The sequence below is a fragment of the Mustelus asterias genome, chromosome 19 (genome assembly GCF_964213995.1).
Source record: "Mustelus asterias chromosome 19, sMusAst1.hap1.1, whole genome shotgun sequence".
Taxonomy (NCBI): domain Eukaryota; kingdom Metazoa; phylum Chordata; class Chondrichthyes; order Carcharhiniformes; family Triakidae; genus Mustelus; species Mustelus asterias.
In genome coordinates this window covers 24,502,696-24,520,461 of record NC_135819.1, presented here as the reverse complement: position 1 = coordinate 24,520,461, position 17,766 = coordinate 24,502,696, and the positions used below count along the sequence as shown (strand labels likewise).

The 17,766-nt window shown below is 49.0% G+C and overlaps 1 protein-coding gene across 1 annotated transcript in view; it reads right to left on the bottom strand.

Annotated features, from left to right (window-relative positions):
• LOC144507659 (EVI5-like protein) overlaps positions 1-17,766 on the bottom strand; it is a 371,712-nt gene that overhangs the window by 330,550 nt on the left and 23,396 nt on the right. Inside the window, exon 2 of the mRNA XM_078234815.1 lies at positions 3,776-3,894. Within this exon, the coding sequence (XP_078090941.1) occupies positions 3,776-3,894 (119 nt within the window). The remainder of the gene's footprint in view (positions 1-3,775; positions 3,895-17,766) is intronic.

Sequence of the window (17,766 nt, the reverse complement as noted above, 5' to 3'; positions counted from 1 at the left end):
ACACACACACACACAATCACACAAACCCACACACACGCTCACACACTCACATACATACACCCACACACACACTCACACACACACAAACACACTCACACACAAACACTCACAAACACATACAGACACAGACAACACTCAGTAAATACATGCACACCCATACACACACACATAAGAACATAAGAACATAAGAAATAGGAGCAGGAGTAGGCCATCTAGCCCCTCGAGCCTGCCCCGCCATTCAATAAGATCATGGCTGATCTGACGTGGATCAGTACCACTTACCCGCCTGATCCCCATAACCCTTAATTCCCTTACCGATCAGGAATCCATCCATCCGCGCTTTAAACATATTCAGCGAGGTAGCCTCCACCACCTCAGTGGGCAGAGAATTCCAGAGATTCACCACCCTCTGGGAGAAGAAGTTCCTCCTCAACTCTGTCTTAAACCGACCCCCCTTTATTTTGAGGCTGTGTCCTCTAGTTTTAACTTCCTTACTAAGTGGAAAGAATCTCTCCGCCTCCACCTTATCCAGCCCCCGCATTATCTTATAAGTCTCCATAAGATCCCCCCTCATCCTTCTAAACTCCAACGAGTACAAACCCAATCTCCTCAGCCTCTCCTCATAATCCAAACCCCTCATCTCCGGTATCAACCTGGTGAACCTTCTCTGCACTCCCTCCCATGCCAATATATCCTTCCTCATATAAGGGGACCAATACTGCACACAGTATTCCAGCTGCGGCCTCACCAATGCCCTGTACAGGTGCATCAAGACATCCCTGCTTTTATATTCTATCCTCCTCGCAATATAGGCCAACATCCACACAGACATGAAACACACACACAGACACAAACACAAGGCAACACATGCACATACATACACAGACAGACAACACACAAAAGCACACACTGACACACAAAAACACACACAGACAACACACTCAGACAACACACAGACAACACATGTGCACATACACAGACAACACACAATCACAGGCACACAAAAACACACACACAAAACACAGCAGAGAGTGTGTATAGATGGGTCTTTTTCTAAATGGAGGTCGGTCACCAGTGGTGTGCCCCAGGGATCTGTTCTGGGACCCTTGCTGTTTGTCATTTTCATAAATGACCTGGATGAGGAAGTGGAGGGATGGGTTGATAAGTTTGCTGACGACACGAAGGTTGGTGGGGTTGTGGATAGTCTGGAGGGATGTCAGAAGTTACAGAGGGACATAGATAGGATGCAAGACTGGGCGGAGAAGTGGCAGATGGACTTCAACCCAGATAAATGCGTAGTGGTCCATTTTGGCAGGTCGAATGGGATGAAGGAGTACAATATAAAGGGAAAGACTCTTAGTACTGTAGAGGATCAGAAGGAAGTTGGGGTCCGGTTCCACAGGACTCTAAAATCGGCTCCGCAGGTGGAGGAGGTGGTTAAGAAGGCGTCTGGTGTGCTGGCCTTTATCAATCGAGGGATTGAGTTTAGGAGTCCGGGGATAATGATGCAGCTATATAAGACCCTCGTCAGACCCCACTTGGAGTACTGTGCTCAGTTCTGGTCGCCTCATTACAGGAAGGATGTGGAAAAGATTGAAAGGGTGCAGAGGAGATTTACAAGGATGTTGCCTGGATTGAGTGGCATGCCTTATGAGGCTAGGCTGAGGGAGCTCGGTCTTTTCTCCTTGGAGAGACGTAGGATGAGAGGAGACCTAATAGAGGTGTATAAGATGTTGAGAGGCATAGATCGGGTGGACTCTCAGAGGCTTTTTCCCAGGGTGGAAATGGCTGCTACGAGAGGACACAGGTTTAAGGTGCTGGGGGGTAGGTACAGGGGAAATGTTAGGGGGAAGTTTTTTACACAAAGGGTGGTGGGCGAGTGGAATCGGCTGCCGTCAGTGGTGGTGGAGGCAAACTCAATAGGGTCTTTTAAGAGACTTCTGGATGAGTACATGGGACTTAATAGGATGGAGGGTTATAGGTAGGTCTAGAAGGTAGGGATGTGTTCGGCACAACTTGTGGGGCCGAAGGGCCTGTTTGTGCTGTAGTTTTTCTATGTTTCTAAAACACACAGATGCACACAGACACAGACACATAAAAACAAACACAGACACAGACAACACACATAGACAACACTCAGACAGCTTGCAACACTTAGACAACACACACAAAACAGACACACACAACACACAGAAAAACATAGACACACACACAGACAATGCACACAGACACACACAGACGGACAGATGACACACACTAAAGTCCTTGCACATTTATTGCCTTTTGCATCCTTATGAATGAATTGTCACTTGCAAAGATTTTTCCAAGCATACCCAAGTCTCTAAGTTCCTGTGCCATGTTGAAACTTGTGCTTTTTATTTATATATCTGTATAGCCCATCTCCCAAAACACATTATTTCGACTCTGGCCGTTGGCAGCAGAGTGTTTCTCAGGGTGGCTAGACTGTGCTATCTAATACTGTCCACGGTGTGTATTCCCTTCACTCTCTCCTGAGGTAGACCTAGTGGCCACATCTCCTCGCCCTGCCCCTGGGAATGGATGGTCAGCAAATCTAAAACTGAAAGATCTGTGAAAAATGAAACAGTGTCAGGATGAAGGATCAGCAGGCAACGAAGGAATGACATACCTTTGGACAGAGCGACTATGGATTTGAATATTATCTTTTGGGAGTCAGTACCGAGTTCACACTTTACATTTCATATTTTGTATTATTTTGGAAGAATAACCAGAGAAAGCCATTACTAATACACATGGAAACAAACAGCTCCAGGAGCATCACAGAGAAAAAAGCTGCGAGTTTCAAATCTGCAATTATTCTTACCAACCATTGGCATCACGTAAAAATAGACAGCTTTTGGAGTGTGTGTGTATGTGTGCATCTGTGTCCTTGTGCGTGTGTGAGTCCATGGGTGGGATTGTACGACCTCACTCGAGCGAGGTGGTAGAATTCCATCGCGTGTGTGTCTGAATGCATGTGTGTTTGTGTGTCCTTGTGTGTCTGTTTGCCTGTGTCCATGTTTGTGTGTGTGTTTGCATGTTCTTGTGTGTGTCTGTGTGTGTGCATGTGTGTCCTTGCGTGTGTGTATGTGTCTTGTATGTGTGTGTGTGTGCATGTGTATGCCCATGAGCTTTTGTCCATGTGTTTAACTGTGCGCGTGTGTGTCTTTGCATGTATCCATGTGCGTGCACCCATGTCCATGTGTGCCTGCGTATCAGTCTGTGTCCATGTGTGTCCGGGAAGGCAATGGCTTAGTGGTATTATTGCTGGACTGCTCATCCAGAAACTCGGCTAATGTTCTGGGGACGTGGGTTCGAATCCCACCACAGGAATTTGAATTTAATACACAAAACCTGGAATTAAATGTCCAATGGTGACCATAAAACCATTGTCAATAGTCAGAAAGTCACATCTGGTTCACTAATGACCTTTAGGGAGGGAAATCTGTCGTCCTTACCTGGTCTGGCCGACATGTGACTTTGGAAGCCGGTGATGGCCATAAATGAATAAGAAAAGTCCATGTGTGTGTGTGTGTGTCCATGTTCATGTATCTGTGTGCAGATACTCGAACTTCTCAGATCATGAACTGTGCAGTTGAGGAAAAGGCTGTGGTGGTTAGAACCTGCATTTCTCTTTGTCTCATTAACCTGGTGAGATTTTCAGGTTCAATGAACTGTCCAATCCTCAGCGAGTCCAATTCTTCTTTCGAAAACAACCCCAAAATGACGAGGATATCTCTTTCTCTATCCCATGTACCATCCCGCTTGGACCCTGCGGGATGTAAGATAACTCATCACTGACTGCGACTTTTCCAGATTTCGCATCGTCTACAGGTTTAAGCTTGTTTGCTTCCTCCACTTTAGAACATGTCTTTCCTGAAAGAAACAAAACTGTTCAGAAGTGAATGGACCCAAAACAGATCCGCAAGCCTCATCCCAGTTTCTTCAGAGAGAAACTATCCATCTGTGTGTCTGCTAAATTCGCTGATAATATTCCGTTTCAATGCCACAAGTTTGATTATATTTCCATGTGTGACCATCTGCTGGTTGTGCCTCTTGCCTCAGGTTAGTTCAAAAAGACAGGTTAGTTCAAGCAAAATCACAAATGGAAGGGGAGAGTGTGGTGGAAATAATCTTTTGAGGTGTGTCTATTTCAATGCCAGGAGTATTGTGGGGAACAAAGAACAGTACAGCACAGGAAACAGGCCCTTCGGCCCTCCAAGCCTGTGCCGCTCCTTGGTCCAACTAGACCAATCGTTTGTATCCCTCCATTCCCAGGCTGCTCATGTGACTATCCAGGTAAGTCTTAAACGATGTCAGCGTGCCTGCCTCCACCACCCTACTTGGCTGCGCATTCCAGGCCCCCACCACCCTCTGTGTAAAAAACATCCCTCTAATATCTGAGTTATACTTCGCCCCTCTCACCTTGAGCCCGTGACCCCTCGTGAACGTCACTTCTGATCTGGGAAAAAGCTTCCCACCGTTCACCCTATCTATCCCCTTCATAATCTTGTACACCTCTATTAGATCTCCCCTCATTCTCCGTCTTTCCAGGGAGAACGAGCCCAGCTTACCCAATCTCTCCTCATAGCAAAGACCCTCCATACCAGGCAACATCCTGATAAACCTTCTCTGCACTCTCTCTAACGCCTCCACGTCCTTCTGGTAGTGCGGCGACCAGAACTGGACGCAGTACTCCAGATGTGGCCTAACCAGCGTTCTATACAGCTGCATCATCAGACTCCAGCTTTTATACTCTGTACCCCGTCCTATAAAGGCAAGCATACCATATGCCTTCTTCACCACCTTCTCCACCTGTGTTGCCACCTTCAAGGATTTGTGGACTTGCACACCTAGGTCCCTCTGTGTTTCTATACTCCTGATGACTCTGCCATTTATTGTATAACTCCTCCCTACGTTATTTCTTCCAAAATGCATCACTTCGCATTTATCCGGATTAAACTCCATCTGCCACCTCTCCGCCCAATTTTCCAGCCTATCTATATCCTGCTGTATTGCCCGACAATGCTCTTCGCTATCCGTAAGTCCAGCCATCTTCGTGTAATCCGCAAACTTGCTGATTACGCCAGTTACACCTTCAGGCAGATGAGCTGAAGGCGTGGGTAGACACGTGGAAATATGACATTAGAGCTGATGCGCGTTATCACACACGAGGCTTGAGATGCTCAGGAAATAAAGGCTTTTATTTGCTGTTACAATGAAGCTACTAATTATATACACGATCCCAGACTGAGGGGTCCCAGACAGAGCAGTGACCTTTATACCTCTCCCAGGAGGTGGAGCCCGACTGGGATGTACCACAATAACTATAATACAAGGTGTAACAGCCCAACCCTAACCCCAACAGCAACAAGTAGAACAACCCATGCCTAACCCCAACAGCAACATATATACATACTTGTAGTACTGGCCAGACCCTAGCTCAGTACTATCTAGTGGGAAACAATGATGGTTCACCACATTCACCCCTCCTTTGAAGACAAAGGCCGGCGGGGTACAAAAAACAGAATAATTTGTCATTAGTCTATAAGCTCAGATGGTCAGGGGGACCGCACCGTCGTTGTGACCTCCTCAATACCGGCGGTGACACCGGAGTAGGCACTCGCGGTGGCGTTCTCCCCAAGGCGCTGTCCAACTGTTCCTCCACAGTCTCATGGGCCGGTTGACCCCGAGGTGATGGTAATCCATTGAGTAGTTCCGACACGCCCTGAAGTGGCGACCATCCTCTGGACTCAGGCAAGCTGTACACGGGAGTAAAAGGGTTAAGTAATGGTCCTGATGCTGCCCGCGCCGTGTCTGGAGGGGAAACAATAGTTATGGGGTTTCTAACAGGGGGTATGGGAGCGACAGGGGTTTCTACGTCCCCTGCTGGCGCCAGGTCTCGGATCGAGACCGTGTCCTCTCGCCCGTCAGGGTATGCCACATAGGCATACTGAGGGTTGGCGTGGAGGAGATGGACCTGTTCGACCAACGGGTCGGACTTGCGGGCCCTAACATGTCGCCGCAGGAGGACAGGTCCTGAGTACGTCAACCAAGACGGTAATGAGGTCCCAGAGGAAGACTTCCGAGGGAATGAAAACAGCCTCTCATGGGGAATAGCGTTGGTTGCCGTACACAGGAGTGAGCGTATGGAATGGAGCGCATCAGGGAGCACCTCTTGCCAACGGGAGACTGGAAGGCTTTTTGACTTCAACGCCAGTAAGACAGCCTTCCAGACTGTAGCATTCTCACGTTCCACCTGTCCGTTACCCCTAGGGTTGTAGCTCGTGGTTCTACTAGAGGCAATCCCGTATGAGAGCAGGTATTGCCTCAAGTCATCGCTCATGAACGACGAGCCCCTGTCGCTGTGAATGTAGCTGGGGTACCCGAACAGGGTGAAATGATCACGGAATGCCTTGATCACCGTGGCAGCGGATGTATCAGAGCAGGGAATAACAAAAGGGAATCTCGAGTACTCATCAATGATGTTGAGGAAGTACACATTCCGATCTGTTGAGGGAAGGGGGCCCTTAAAATCGACACTCAGTCTTTCGAAGGCTCTGTACTGGGACCTCTGCTATTTGTGATATATATAAATGATTTGGAAGAAGGTGTAACTGGTGTAATCAGCAAGTTTGCGGATGACACAAAGATGGCTGGAATTGCGGATAGCGAAGAGCATTGTCGGGCAATACAGCAGGATATAGATAGGCTGGAAAATTGGGCGGAGAGGTGGCAGATGGAATTTAATCCGGATAAATGCGAAGTGATGCATTTTGGAAGAAATAATGTAGGGAGGAGTTATGCAATAAATGGCAGAGTCATCAGGAGTATAGAAACACAGAGGGACCTAGGTGTGCAAGTCCACAAATCCTTGAAGGTGGCAACACAGGTGGAGAAGGTGGTGAAGAAGGCATATGGTATGCTTGCCTTTATAGGACGGGGTATAGAGTATAAAAGCTGGAGTCTGATGATGCAGCTGTATAGAACGCTGGTTAGGCCGCATTTGGAGTACTGCGTCCAGTTCTGGTCGCCGCACTACCAGAAGGACGTGGAGGCATTGGAGAGAGTGCAGAGAAGGTTTACCAGGATGTTGCCTGGTATGGAGGGTCTTAGCTATGAGGAGAGATTGGGTAGACTGGGGTTGTTCTCCTTGGAAAGACGGAGAATGAGGGGAGATCTAATAGAGGTATACAAGATTATGAAGGGTATAGATAGGGTGAACAGTGGGAAGCTTTTTCCCAGGTCGGAGGTGACGATCACGAGGGGTCACGGGCTCAAGCTGAGAGGGGCGAAGTATAACTCAGACATCAGAGGGACGTTTTTTACACAGAGGGTGGTGGGGGCCTGGAATGCGCTGCCAAGTAGGGTGGTGGAGGCAGGCACGCTGACATCGTTTAAGACTTACCTGGATGGTCACATGAGCAGCCTGGGAATGGAGGGATACAAACGATTGGTCTAGTTGGACCAAGGAGCGGCACAGGCTTGGAGGGCCGAAGGCCTGTTTCCTGTGCTGTACTGTTCTTTGTTCTTTGAAGGGGGGGAGGTTTAACACAGATATCAGAAGGACATATTTCACACAGAGGGTCGTGGGGGCCTGGAATGTGTTGCCGGGCAAGGTGGTGGAGGCGGACACACTGGGAACGTTTAAGACTTATCTAGACAGCTATATGACCGGAGTGGGAATGGAGGGATACAAAAGAGTGGTCTAGTTTGGACCAGGGAGCGGCGCGGGCTAATTGTTCCTTGTTTCTCGTTTCAAGGCTTCATTCTATGATCATCTTGCTGGTGCCAGTACAGAGCGAGACTGCGGATAGTTGGGAACCTGTCTCGGGGGCAGGGAATTCATATGGTGTTCATGGAAGTGGAAATGACTAGGGTTGGGAAGCATTTTCCGATCAGGGCCATTGTGATCTCCTGGACTCGTTTCGATCGCCTCAGGGGGTCGGAGAGGAATTTCCCAGATTTTTTTTTTCCCCATATTGGCCCTGGGGTTTTTCACTCTGGGTTCTCGCCTCTCCCTGGGAATCACATGGTCTGGAACAGGGGGGTGGGTGTGAGTTAATAGGTTGTAATGAACAAAGCATCGTAGCTGTGAGGGACAGCTCGGTGGATAGGATATTGGTATGTAGATAGGCTGGAAAATTGGGCGGGGATCCTGGATTCAGGATTCAATCCTGGACCGGGGAGCGGCGCGGGCTTGGAGGGCCGAAGGGCCTGTTCCTGTGCTGTATTGTTCTTTGTTCTTTGTTCTTTGAGTGGCCTTGACTAATTGTGCCCGGTCAGGTCGGCAAAAGTGCGGTTTGCATTCCGCGCATACCCGACAGCTTCTTGTTATGGACCTGACATCCTCCAGTGAGTAGGGCAGATTGTGGGCTTTTATAAAGTGGTAGAGCCGAGTGACCCCAGGATGGCATAGGTCAATATGGAGAGCCTGCAAACGGTCCTCCTGTATACTGGCGCATGTTTCACGCGAGAGGGCATCCGAGGGCTCATTGAGTATCCCTGGACGATACATGATGTCATAGTTATAGGTGGAGAGTTCAATTCTCCACCGCAAGATCTTGTCATTCTTGATCTTGCCCCTCAGCGTGTTATTAAACATGAACGCCACGGACCGCTGGTCCGTGATCAGGGTGAACCGTTTTCCCGCCAAGTAATGGCGCCAGTGCCTGACGGCCTCCACAATGGCCTGGGCCTCCTTTTCCACCGCTGAATGCCGAATTTCGGGGCCTTGGAGGGTGCGGGAAAAAAAGGCGACGGGCCTGTCCGCCTGGTTAAGTGTGGCGGCCAGGGCGAAATCAGATGCATCGCTCTCCACCTGAAAGGGGATGGACTCATCAACAGCGTGCATCGTAGCTTTCACGATGTCGGCTTTTAGTTTATCAAAGGCCAATCGAGCCTCTGGTTTTAGGGGAAAAGAAGTGGACTTGATGAGCGGACGGGCTTTGTCCGCGTAATTGGGAACCCACTGTGCATAATAAGAGAAGAAGCCTAAGCATCTTCTCAGTGCTTTTGCACTAGTGGGCAGGGGAAGTTCAAAGAGGGGACGCATATGGTCTGGATCAGGGCCAATGACCCCGTTTTCCACCACGTATCCGAGGATGGCTAAACGGCGCGTACGAAACACACACTTCTCCCTGTTGGAGGTCAGGTTCATAGAACATAGAACATAGAACATTACAGCGCAGAACAGGCCCTTCGGCCCACGATGTTGCACCGACCAGTTAAAAAAAAAAAAAACTGTGACCCTCCAACCTAAACCAATTTCTTTTCGTCCATGAACCTATCTACGGATCTCTTAAACGCCCCCAAACTAGGCGCATTTACTACTGATGCTGGCAGGGCATTCCAATCCCTCACCACCCTCTGGGTAAAGAACCTACCCCTGACATCGGTTCTATAACTACCCCCCCTCAATTTAAAGCCATGCCCCCTCGTGCTGGATTTCTCCATCAGAGGAAAAAGGCTATCACTATCCACCCTATCTAAACCTCTAATCATCTTATATGTTTCAATAAGATCCCCTCTTAGCCGCCGCCTTTCCAGCGAAAACAATCCCAAATCCCTCAGCCTCTCCTCATAGGATCTCCCCTCCATACCAGGCAACATCCTGGTAAACCTCCTCTGCACCCTCTCCAAAGCCTCCACATCCTTCCTGTAATGTGGGGACCAGAACTGCACACAGTACTCCAAGTGCGGCCGCACCAGAGTTGTGTACAGTTGCAACATAACGCTACGACTCCTAAATTCAATCCCCCTACCAATAAACGCCAAGACACCATATGCCTTCTTAACAACCTTATCTACTTGATTCCCAACTTTCAGGGATCTATGCACACATACACCTAGATCCCTCTGCTCCTCCACACTATTCAAAGTCCTCCCGTTAGCCCTATACTCAACACATCTGTTATTCCTACCAAAGTGAATTACCTCACACTTCTCCGCATTAAACTCCATCCGCCACCTCTCGGCCCAACTTTGCAACCTGTCTAAGTCTTCCTGCAAACTACGACACCCTTCCTCACTGTCTACCACACCACCGACTTTGGTGTCATCAGCAAATTTGCTAATCCACCCAACTATACCCTCATCCAGATCATTAATAAATATTACAAACAGCAGTGGCCCCAAAACAGATCCCTGAGGTACACCACTTGTAACCGCACTCCATGATGAATATTTACTATCAACCACCACCCTCTGTTTCCTATCCGCTAGCCAATTCCTGATCCAATTTCCTAGATCACCCCCAATCCCATACATCTGCATTTTCTGCAGAAGCCTACCATGGTGAACCTTATCAAACGCCTTACTAAAATCCATATATACCACGTCCACTGCCTTGCCCCCATCCACCTCCTTGGTCACTTTCTCAAAAAACTCAATAAGGTTAGTAAGGCGCGACCTACCTGCCACAAAACCATGCTGACTATCACCTATCAATTCATTACTCTCCAAATAACTATAAATCCTATCCCTTATAATTTTTTCCAACATCTTGCCGACAACAGAAGTGAGACTCACCGGTCTATAATTCCCGGGGAAGTCTCTGTTCCCCTTCTTAAACAATGGGACAACATTCGCTAACCTCCAGGCGAGATGCAGTGCATAGGAAATTCAGGAGATTTGTGTCGTGGTCCTGCTGGTCATGGCCGCAGATGGTGACGTTATCCAGGTACGGGAAGGTAGCCTGCAGCCCGTTCTGGTCCACCATTCGGTCCATAGCACGCTGGAAGACCGTGACCCCATTGGTGACACCAAAGGGAACCCTGAGAAAGTGATACAAGCGACCATCCGCCTCAAAAGCCGTGTATTGTCGGTCCTCTGGGCGAATGGGGAGTTGGTGGTAGGCAGACTTGAGGTCTATGGTGGAGAACACCCGGTACTGCGCAATCTGATTGACCATGTCAGATATGCGCGGGAGGGGATACGCATCCAGCTGCGTGTATCTATAGAACATAGAACATAGAACATAGAACAGTACAGCACAGAACAGGCCCTTCGGCCCACGATGTTGTGCCGAGCTTTATCTGAAACCAAGATCAAGCTATCCCACTCCCTATCATCCTGGTGTGCTCCATGTGCCTATCCAATAACCGCTTAAATGTCTCTAAAGTGTCTGACTCCACTATCACTGCAGGCAGTCCATTCCACACCCCAACCACTCTCTGCATAAAGAACCTACCTCTGATATCCGTCCTGTATCTCCCACCACGAACCCTATAGTTATGCCCCCTTGTAATAGCTCCATCCACCCGAGGAAATAGTCTTTGAACGTTCACTCTATCTATCCCCTTCATCATTTTATACACCTCTATTAAGTCTCCCCTCAGCCTCCTCCGCTCCAGAGAGAACAGCCCTAGCTCCCTCAACCTTTCCTCATATGACCTACCCTCCAAACCAGGCAGCATCCTGGTAAATCTCCTCTGCACTCTTTCCAGCGCTTCCACATCCTTCTTATAGTGAGGTGACCAGAACTGCACACAATATTCCAAATGTGGTCTCACCAAGGTCCTGTACAGTTGCAGCATAACCCCACGGCTCTTAAACTCCAACCCCCTGTTAATAAAAGCTACCACACTATAGGCCTTCTTCACAGCTCTATCCACTTGACTGGCAACCTTTAGAGATCTGTGGATATGGACCTTTGACCCTGTAATCCACATTTAAATTTGTCCTACCAAAATGAATCACCTCACATTTATCAGGGTTAAACTCCATTTGCAATTTTTCAGCCCAGCTTTGCATCCTATCTATGTCTCTTTGCAGCCTACAACAGCCCTCCACCTCATCCACTACTCCACCAATCTTGGTGTCATCAGCAAATTTACTGATCCACCCTTCAGCCCCCTCCTCTAAGTCATTAATAAAAATCACAAAGAGCAGAGGACCAAGTATCTATTAATGGTCTGACTATAGTCAATGACCATCCGGGGTTTGTTCCCACTCTTGACCACCACGACCTGCGCTCTCCACGGACTAGCGCTAGGTTGTATGATCCTTTCCTTGAGGAGCCGCTGAACTTCAGATCGAATGAAGATCCGATCCTCAGCGCTCTAACGCCTACTCTTAGTCGCAATGGGCTTGCAGCCTGGCACAAGATTCTGGAACAGGGAGGGTGTGGTAATCTTCAGCGTCGAGAGGCTACAGGCGTTGGGCAATTTGGAGGCTGCTGTTCTCCCACTGAAAGCGAAGGGAGTGGCCCACCGTACTGTAGGGTTACACTCCTCAAGTGGACCATGAGGTTTAGTCCGAGAAGTATTGACGCGCAAAGGTGCGGCAACACCAGGAGCTTGAAACGCTCGTAAACCGTGCCTTGCACCGTTAAAGTTACCACGCAACTCCCTAGCATGGTGACAGACCGGGACCTTGATGCCATAGAAATTGTCTGTTTGACAGGTTGAATCCGGAGTCCACACCGCTTCATAGCGTCTGGGTGGATAAAACTCTCAGTGCTCCCGCTGTCAAACAGACAATAAATCAAGTGGTCATTTACCTGAATGTCCATCATAGACTTGTCAAGTCTATGAGGCTTGGCCTGGTCCAGGATGATCGACGCCACCGTTGGTTCATGAGCGCCACTGCAGGCAGCTGAGATTGACGAGGATGACCCCTGCTGGTCGTTCGCGGTCGGTGCCGACCAACATGGCCGCTCCCATAGGTCGCACGTGGGTGATGGCGCCAAACTCAGCGACCCCTGGTCGTCACACATCTCCAACTCCGTCGACCGTAATAGCGTCGTCCTGGCCTCGCACGTGGACGAAACCCTCGACGATGCCGACGACGAAGAACCGGGCTCCGAGGAATCGCAGGCCACACTGCTGTTCCGAGAAGCAGGTTTAGATCGGCACACTTTCGAATAGTGCCCCTTCTTACCGCAGGCGGAGCACAACACAGCTTTAGCGGGACACCGTTGCCGAGTATGTTTCGCTCCCCCACAGAAGTAACACCGCGGGCCGCCCGGAGCTGCTGCCATCGTCTGGCCCGAGTGTGGGCACGCCATCACGCAGCTTTTCGAACCCGAGGGACGAGGAGGGATCAGCGACTGCTCCTGCCACGTTGTCTCCACGTGGTCTTCAGGATACAATACTAGGCTTTTGGAGGCCGTCTCCAACATATCCGCTAGTTCTATTGCCTTAGTGAGGTCAAGATTACCTTGCTCCAGTAGTCTGAGTCGGATATAAGATGATCCGATTCCCGCCACGAACGCATCTCGAGCGAGGTCGTTCTTATTCTGCTCTGCCGACACTGCTTTGCAGTTACAGCCCCTGGCTAGCTGTAGGAGCTCGTTCGCGTATTCTTCCGTCGTTTCGCCGGGTTGCCGTCGTCGAGTGGCTAAGAGGTATCGAGCATGCATTTCGTTTGGCGGTTTAATGTAACGCTTCTTAAGAAGCTCGAGGGCCTTTGTGTAGTCGGTGGCCGCACGGATCGCGAGGTAGACGGTGTCGCTTACCCTCGCATGGAGGACCCGGAGTCTGTCATCATCTGTGGTGACCGCTGCGGAGGCTGCCAGGTAGTCCTCAAAACATTTCAACCAGTGGTCGAAGGTGTTAGAGGCGCCCGCCGCACGTGGATCCAGTGTAAGACGTTCAGGTTTCAATATCTGCTCCATACTCTATCGTTCTTTTTTCTTTCGACGAGAGTTTACTTAACAGCAAATAAAATTGATGCGCGTTATCACACACGAGGCTTGAGATGCTCAGGAAATAAAGGCTTTTATTTGCTGTTACAACGAAGCTACTAATTATATACACGATCCCAGACTGAGGGGTCCCAGACAGAGCAGAGACCATTATACCTCTCCCAGGAGGCGGAGCCCGACTGGGATGTACCACAATAACTATAATACAAGGTGTAACAGCCCAACCCTAACCCCAACAGCAACAAGTAGAACAACGCATCCCTAACCCCAACAGCAACATATATACATACTTGTAGTACTGGCCAGACCCTGGCTCAGTACTATCTAGTGGGAACCAACGATGGTTCACCACAATAGCCATTAGTGAAACTTGGCTACAGGAGGGGCAGGACTGGCAGCTCAATGTTCCAGGGTTCCAATGTTTCAGGCGGGATAGAGGCAGAGGGATAAAAGGTGAGGGGGTGGCATTGTTGGTCAGGGAAAATGTTACAGCGGTACTCAGGCAGGATAGATTAGGGAGCTTGTCTACAGAGGCCCTATGGGTGGAGCTGAGAAACAAGAAAGGTATGACCACATTAATGGGGTTGTATCATAGACCACCCAATAGTCAGCGAGAATTGGAGGAGCAAATCAGCGGAGAGATAGCTGACAACTGCAAGAAACACAAAGTTGTGATAGGGGATTTTAATTTTCCACATATAGATTGGGACTCGCATACTGTTAAAGGCTTAGACGGGGTAGAGTTTGTAAAATGTGTTCAGGAGAATTTTCTACATCAGTATATAGAGGTGCCAACTAGAGAGGATGCGATATTGGATCTCCTATTGGGAAATGAGTTAGGGCAGGTGATGGATGTGAGTGTGAGGGAACACTTTGGATCCAGTGATCATAATGCCATTAGTTTCAACCTGATCGTGGATAAGGATAGATCTAGTCCTCGGGTTGAAGTTCTGAACTGGAAAAAGACCAAATTTGATGAAATGAGAAGGGATCTGGGAAGTGTGGATTGGCACAGGCTGTTCTCTGGTAAGGATGTAAATGGAAAGTGGGAGGCCTTCAAAGGAGAAATTTTGAGAGTGCAGAGTTTGTATGTTCCTGTCAGGTTTAAAGGCAAAGTAAATCGGAATAAGGAACCTTGGTTCTCGAGGGAGATTGTAACACTGATTAAGAGGAAGAGAGAGTTGTATGAAATGTACAGGCAGCAAGGAACAGATCAGATGCTCGAGGAGTATAAAAAGTGCAAGAAGCTACTTAAGAGGGAAATCAAGAGGGCTAAAAGAAGACATGAGGTTGCTTTGGCAGACAGGGTGAAGGAAAATCCAAAGAGCTTCTATAGGTATGTTAGGAGCAAAAGGATAGTGAGGGATAAAATTGGTCCCCTTGAAGACCAGAGTGGTAGACTGTGTGTGGAACCAAAAGAGATGGGGGAGATACTAAATGTTTTTTTTGCATCCGTATTTACTGAGGAAACGGGCATGGAGTCTACGGAAATAGGGCAAACAGGGAGGTCATGGAACCTTTACAGATTAAAGGGGAGGAGGTGCTCGCTGTCTTGAGGCAAATCAGAGTGGATAAATCCCCAGGACCGGACAGGGTATTCCCACGGACCTTGAGGGAAGCTAGTGTTGAACTTGCAGGGGCCCTGGCAGACATATTTAAAATGTCAGTATTCACGGGGGGGTACCGGATGATTGGAGGGTGGCTCATGTTGTTCCGTTGTTTAAAAAAGGTTCCAAAAGAAATCCGGGAAATTATTGGCCAGTAAGTTTGACGTCGGTGGTGGCCAAGTTATTGGAAGGTGTGATAAGGGATAGGATCTACAAATATTTGGATAGACAGGGACTTATTAGGGAGAGTCAACATGGCTTTGTGTGTGGTAGGTCATGTTTGACCAATCTATTAGAGTTTTTCGAGGAGGTAACCAGGAAAGTGGATGAAGGGAAGGCGGTGGATGTTGTCTACCTGGATTTCAGCAAGGCCTTTGACAAGGTCCCTCATGGGAGGTTAGTTAGGAAGGTTCAGTCACTAGGTATACATGGGGAGGTAGTAAATTGGATTAGACACTGGCTCAATGGAAGAACACAGTAAGAAGTTTAACAACACCAGGTTAAAGTCCAACAGGTTTATTTGGTAGCAAAAGCCACACAAGCTTTCGAGGCTCTAAGCCCCTTCTTCAGGTGAGTGGGAATTCTGTTCACAAACAGAACTTATAAAGACACAGACTCAATTTACATGAATAATGGTTGGAATGCGAATACTTACAACTAATCCAGTCTTTAAGAAACAAAACAATGGGAGTGGAGAGAGCATCAAGACAGGCTAAAAAGATGTGTATTGTCTCCAGACAAGACAGCCAGTGAAACTCTGCAGGTCCACGCAACTGTGGGAGTTACAAATAGTGTGACATAAACCCAATATCCCGGTTGAGGCCGTCCTTGTGTGTGCGGAACTTGGCTATCAGTTTCTGCTCAGCAACTCTGCGCTGTCGTGTGTCGCGAAGGCCGCCTTGGAGAACGCTTACCCGAATATCAGAGGCCGAATGCCCGTGACCGCTGAAGTGCTCCCCAACAGGAAGAGAACAGTCTTGCCTGGTGATTGTCGAGCGGTGTTCATTCATCCGTTGTCGCAGCGTCTGCATAGTTTCCCCAATGTACCATGCCTCGGGACATCCTTTCTTGCAGCGTATCAGGTAGACAATGTTGGCCGAGTTGCAAGAGTAGGTACCGTGTACCTGGTGGATAGTGTTCTCACGTGAGATGATGGCATCTGTGTCGATGATCCGGCACGTCTTGCAGAGGTTGCTGTGGCAGGGTTGTGTGGTGTCTTGGTCACTGTTCTCCTGAAGGCTGGGTAGTTTGCTGCGGACAATGGTCTGTTTGAGGTTGTGCGGTTGTTTGAAGGCAAGAAGTGGGGGTGTGGGGATGGCCTTGGCGAGATGTTCGTCTTCATCAATGACATGTTGAAGGCTCCGGAGGAGATGCCGTAGCTTCTCCGCTCCGGGGAAGTACTGGACAACGAAGGGTACTCTGTCCACTGTGTCCCGTGTTTGTCTTCTGAGGAGGTCGGTGCGGTTTTTCGCTGTGGCGCGTTGGAACTGTTGATCAATGAGTCTAGCGCCATATCCTGTTCTTATGAGGGCATCTTTCAGCGTCTGGAGGTGTCTGTTGCGATCCTCCTCATCCGAGCAGATCCTGTGTATACGGAGGGCTTGTCCGTAGGGGATGGCTTCTTTAACGTGTTTAGGGTGGAAGCTGGAGAAGTGGAGCATCGTGAGGTTATCCGTGGGCTTGCGGTACAGTGAGGTGCTGAGGTGACCGTCCTTAATGGAGATGCGCGTGTCCAAGAATGCAACCGATTCTGGAGAGTAGTCTATGGTGAGCCTGATGGTGGGATGGAACTTGTTGATGTCATCATAGAGTTGTTTCAGTGATTGTTCACCATGAGTCCAAAGGAAGAAAATGTCATCGATGTATCTAGTGTATAGCATCGGTTGAAGGTCCCGTGCGGTGAAGAAGTCTTGTTCGAACCTGTGCATGAAGATGTTGGCATATTGAGGTGCAAATTTGGTCCCCATGGCTGTTCCGTGTGTCTGGATGAAGAACTGGTTGTTGAAGGTGAAGATATTGTGGTCCAGGATGAAGCGGATGAGATGTAAAATTGCATCTGGAAACTGGCAGTTGTTGGCGCTGAGCACTGAGGCCGTTGCAGCAATGCCATCGTCATGGGGGATGCTGGTGTAGAGTGCTGAGACATCCATTGTGACGAGGAGCGCTCCTGGTTCAACTGCTCCATGTGTGCCGAGTTTCTGTAGGAAGTCCGTCGTGTCGCGACAAAAGCTGGGGGTTCTTTGTACAATGGGTTTCAGGATGCCCTCGACATAGCCGGAGAGGTTCTCACACAGGGTCCCATTGCCCGATACGATGGGACGGCCGGGTGTGTTTGCCTTGTGTATCTTCGGGAGGCAGTAGAGATCTCCAACGCGGGGAGTACGTGGGATGAGAGCACGGAGGGTGTTCTGAAGGTCCGGATCAAAGGTCTTGATCAGAGTGTTGAGTTGACGGGTGTGTTCTTTGGTCGGATCTGCAGGTAACTGTCTGTAG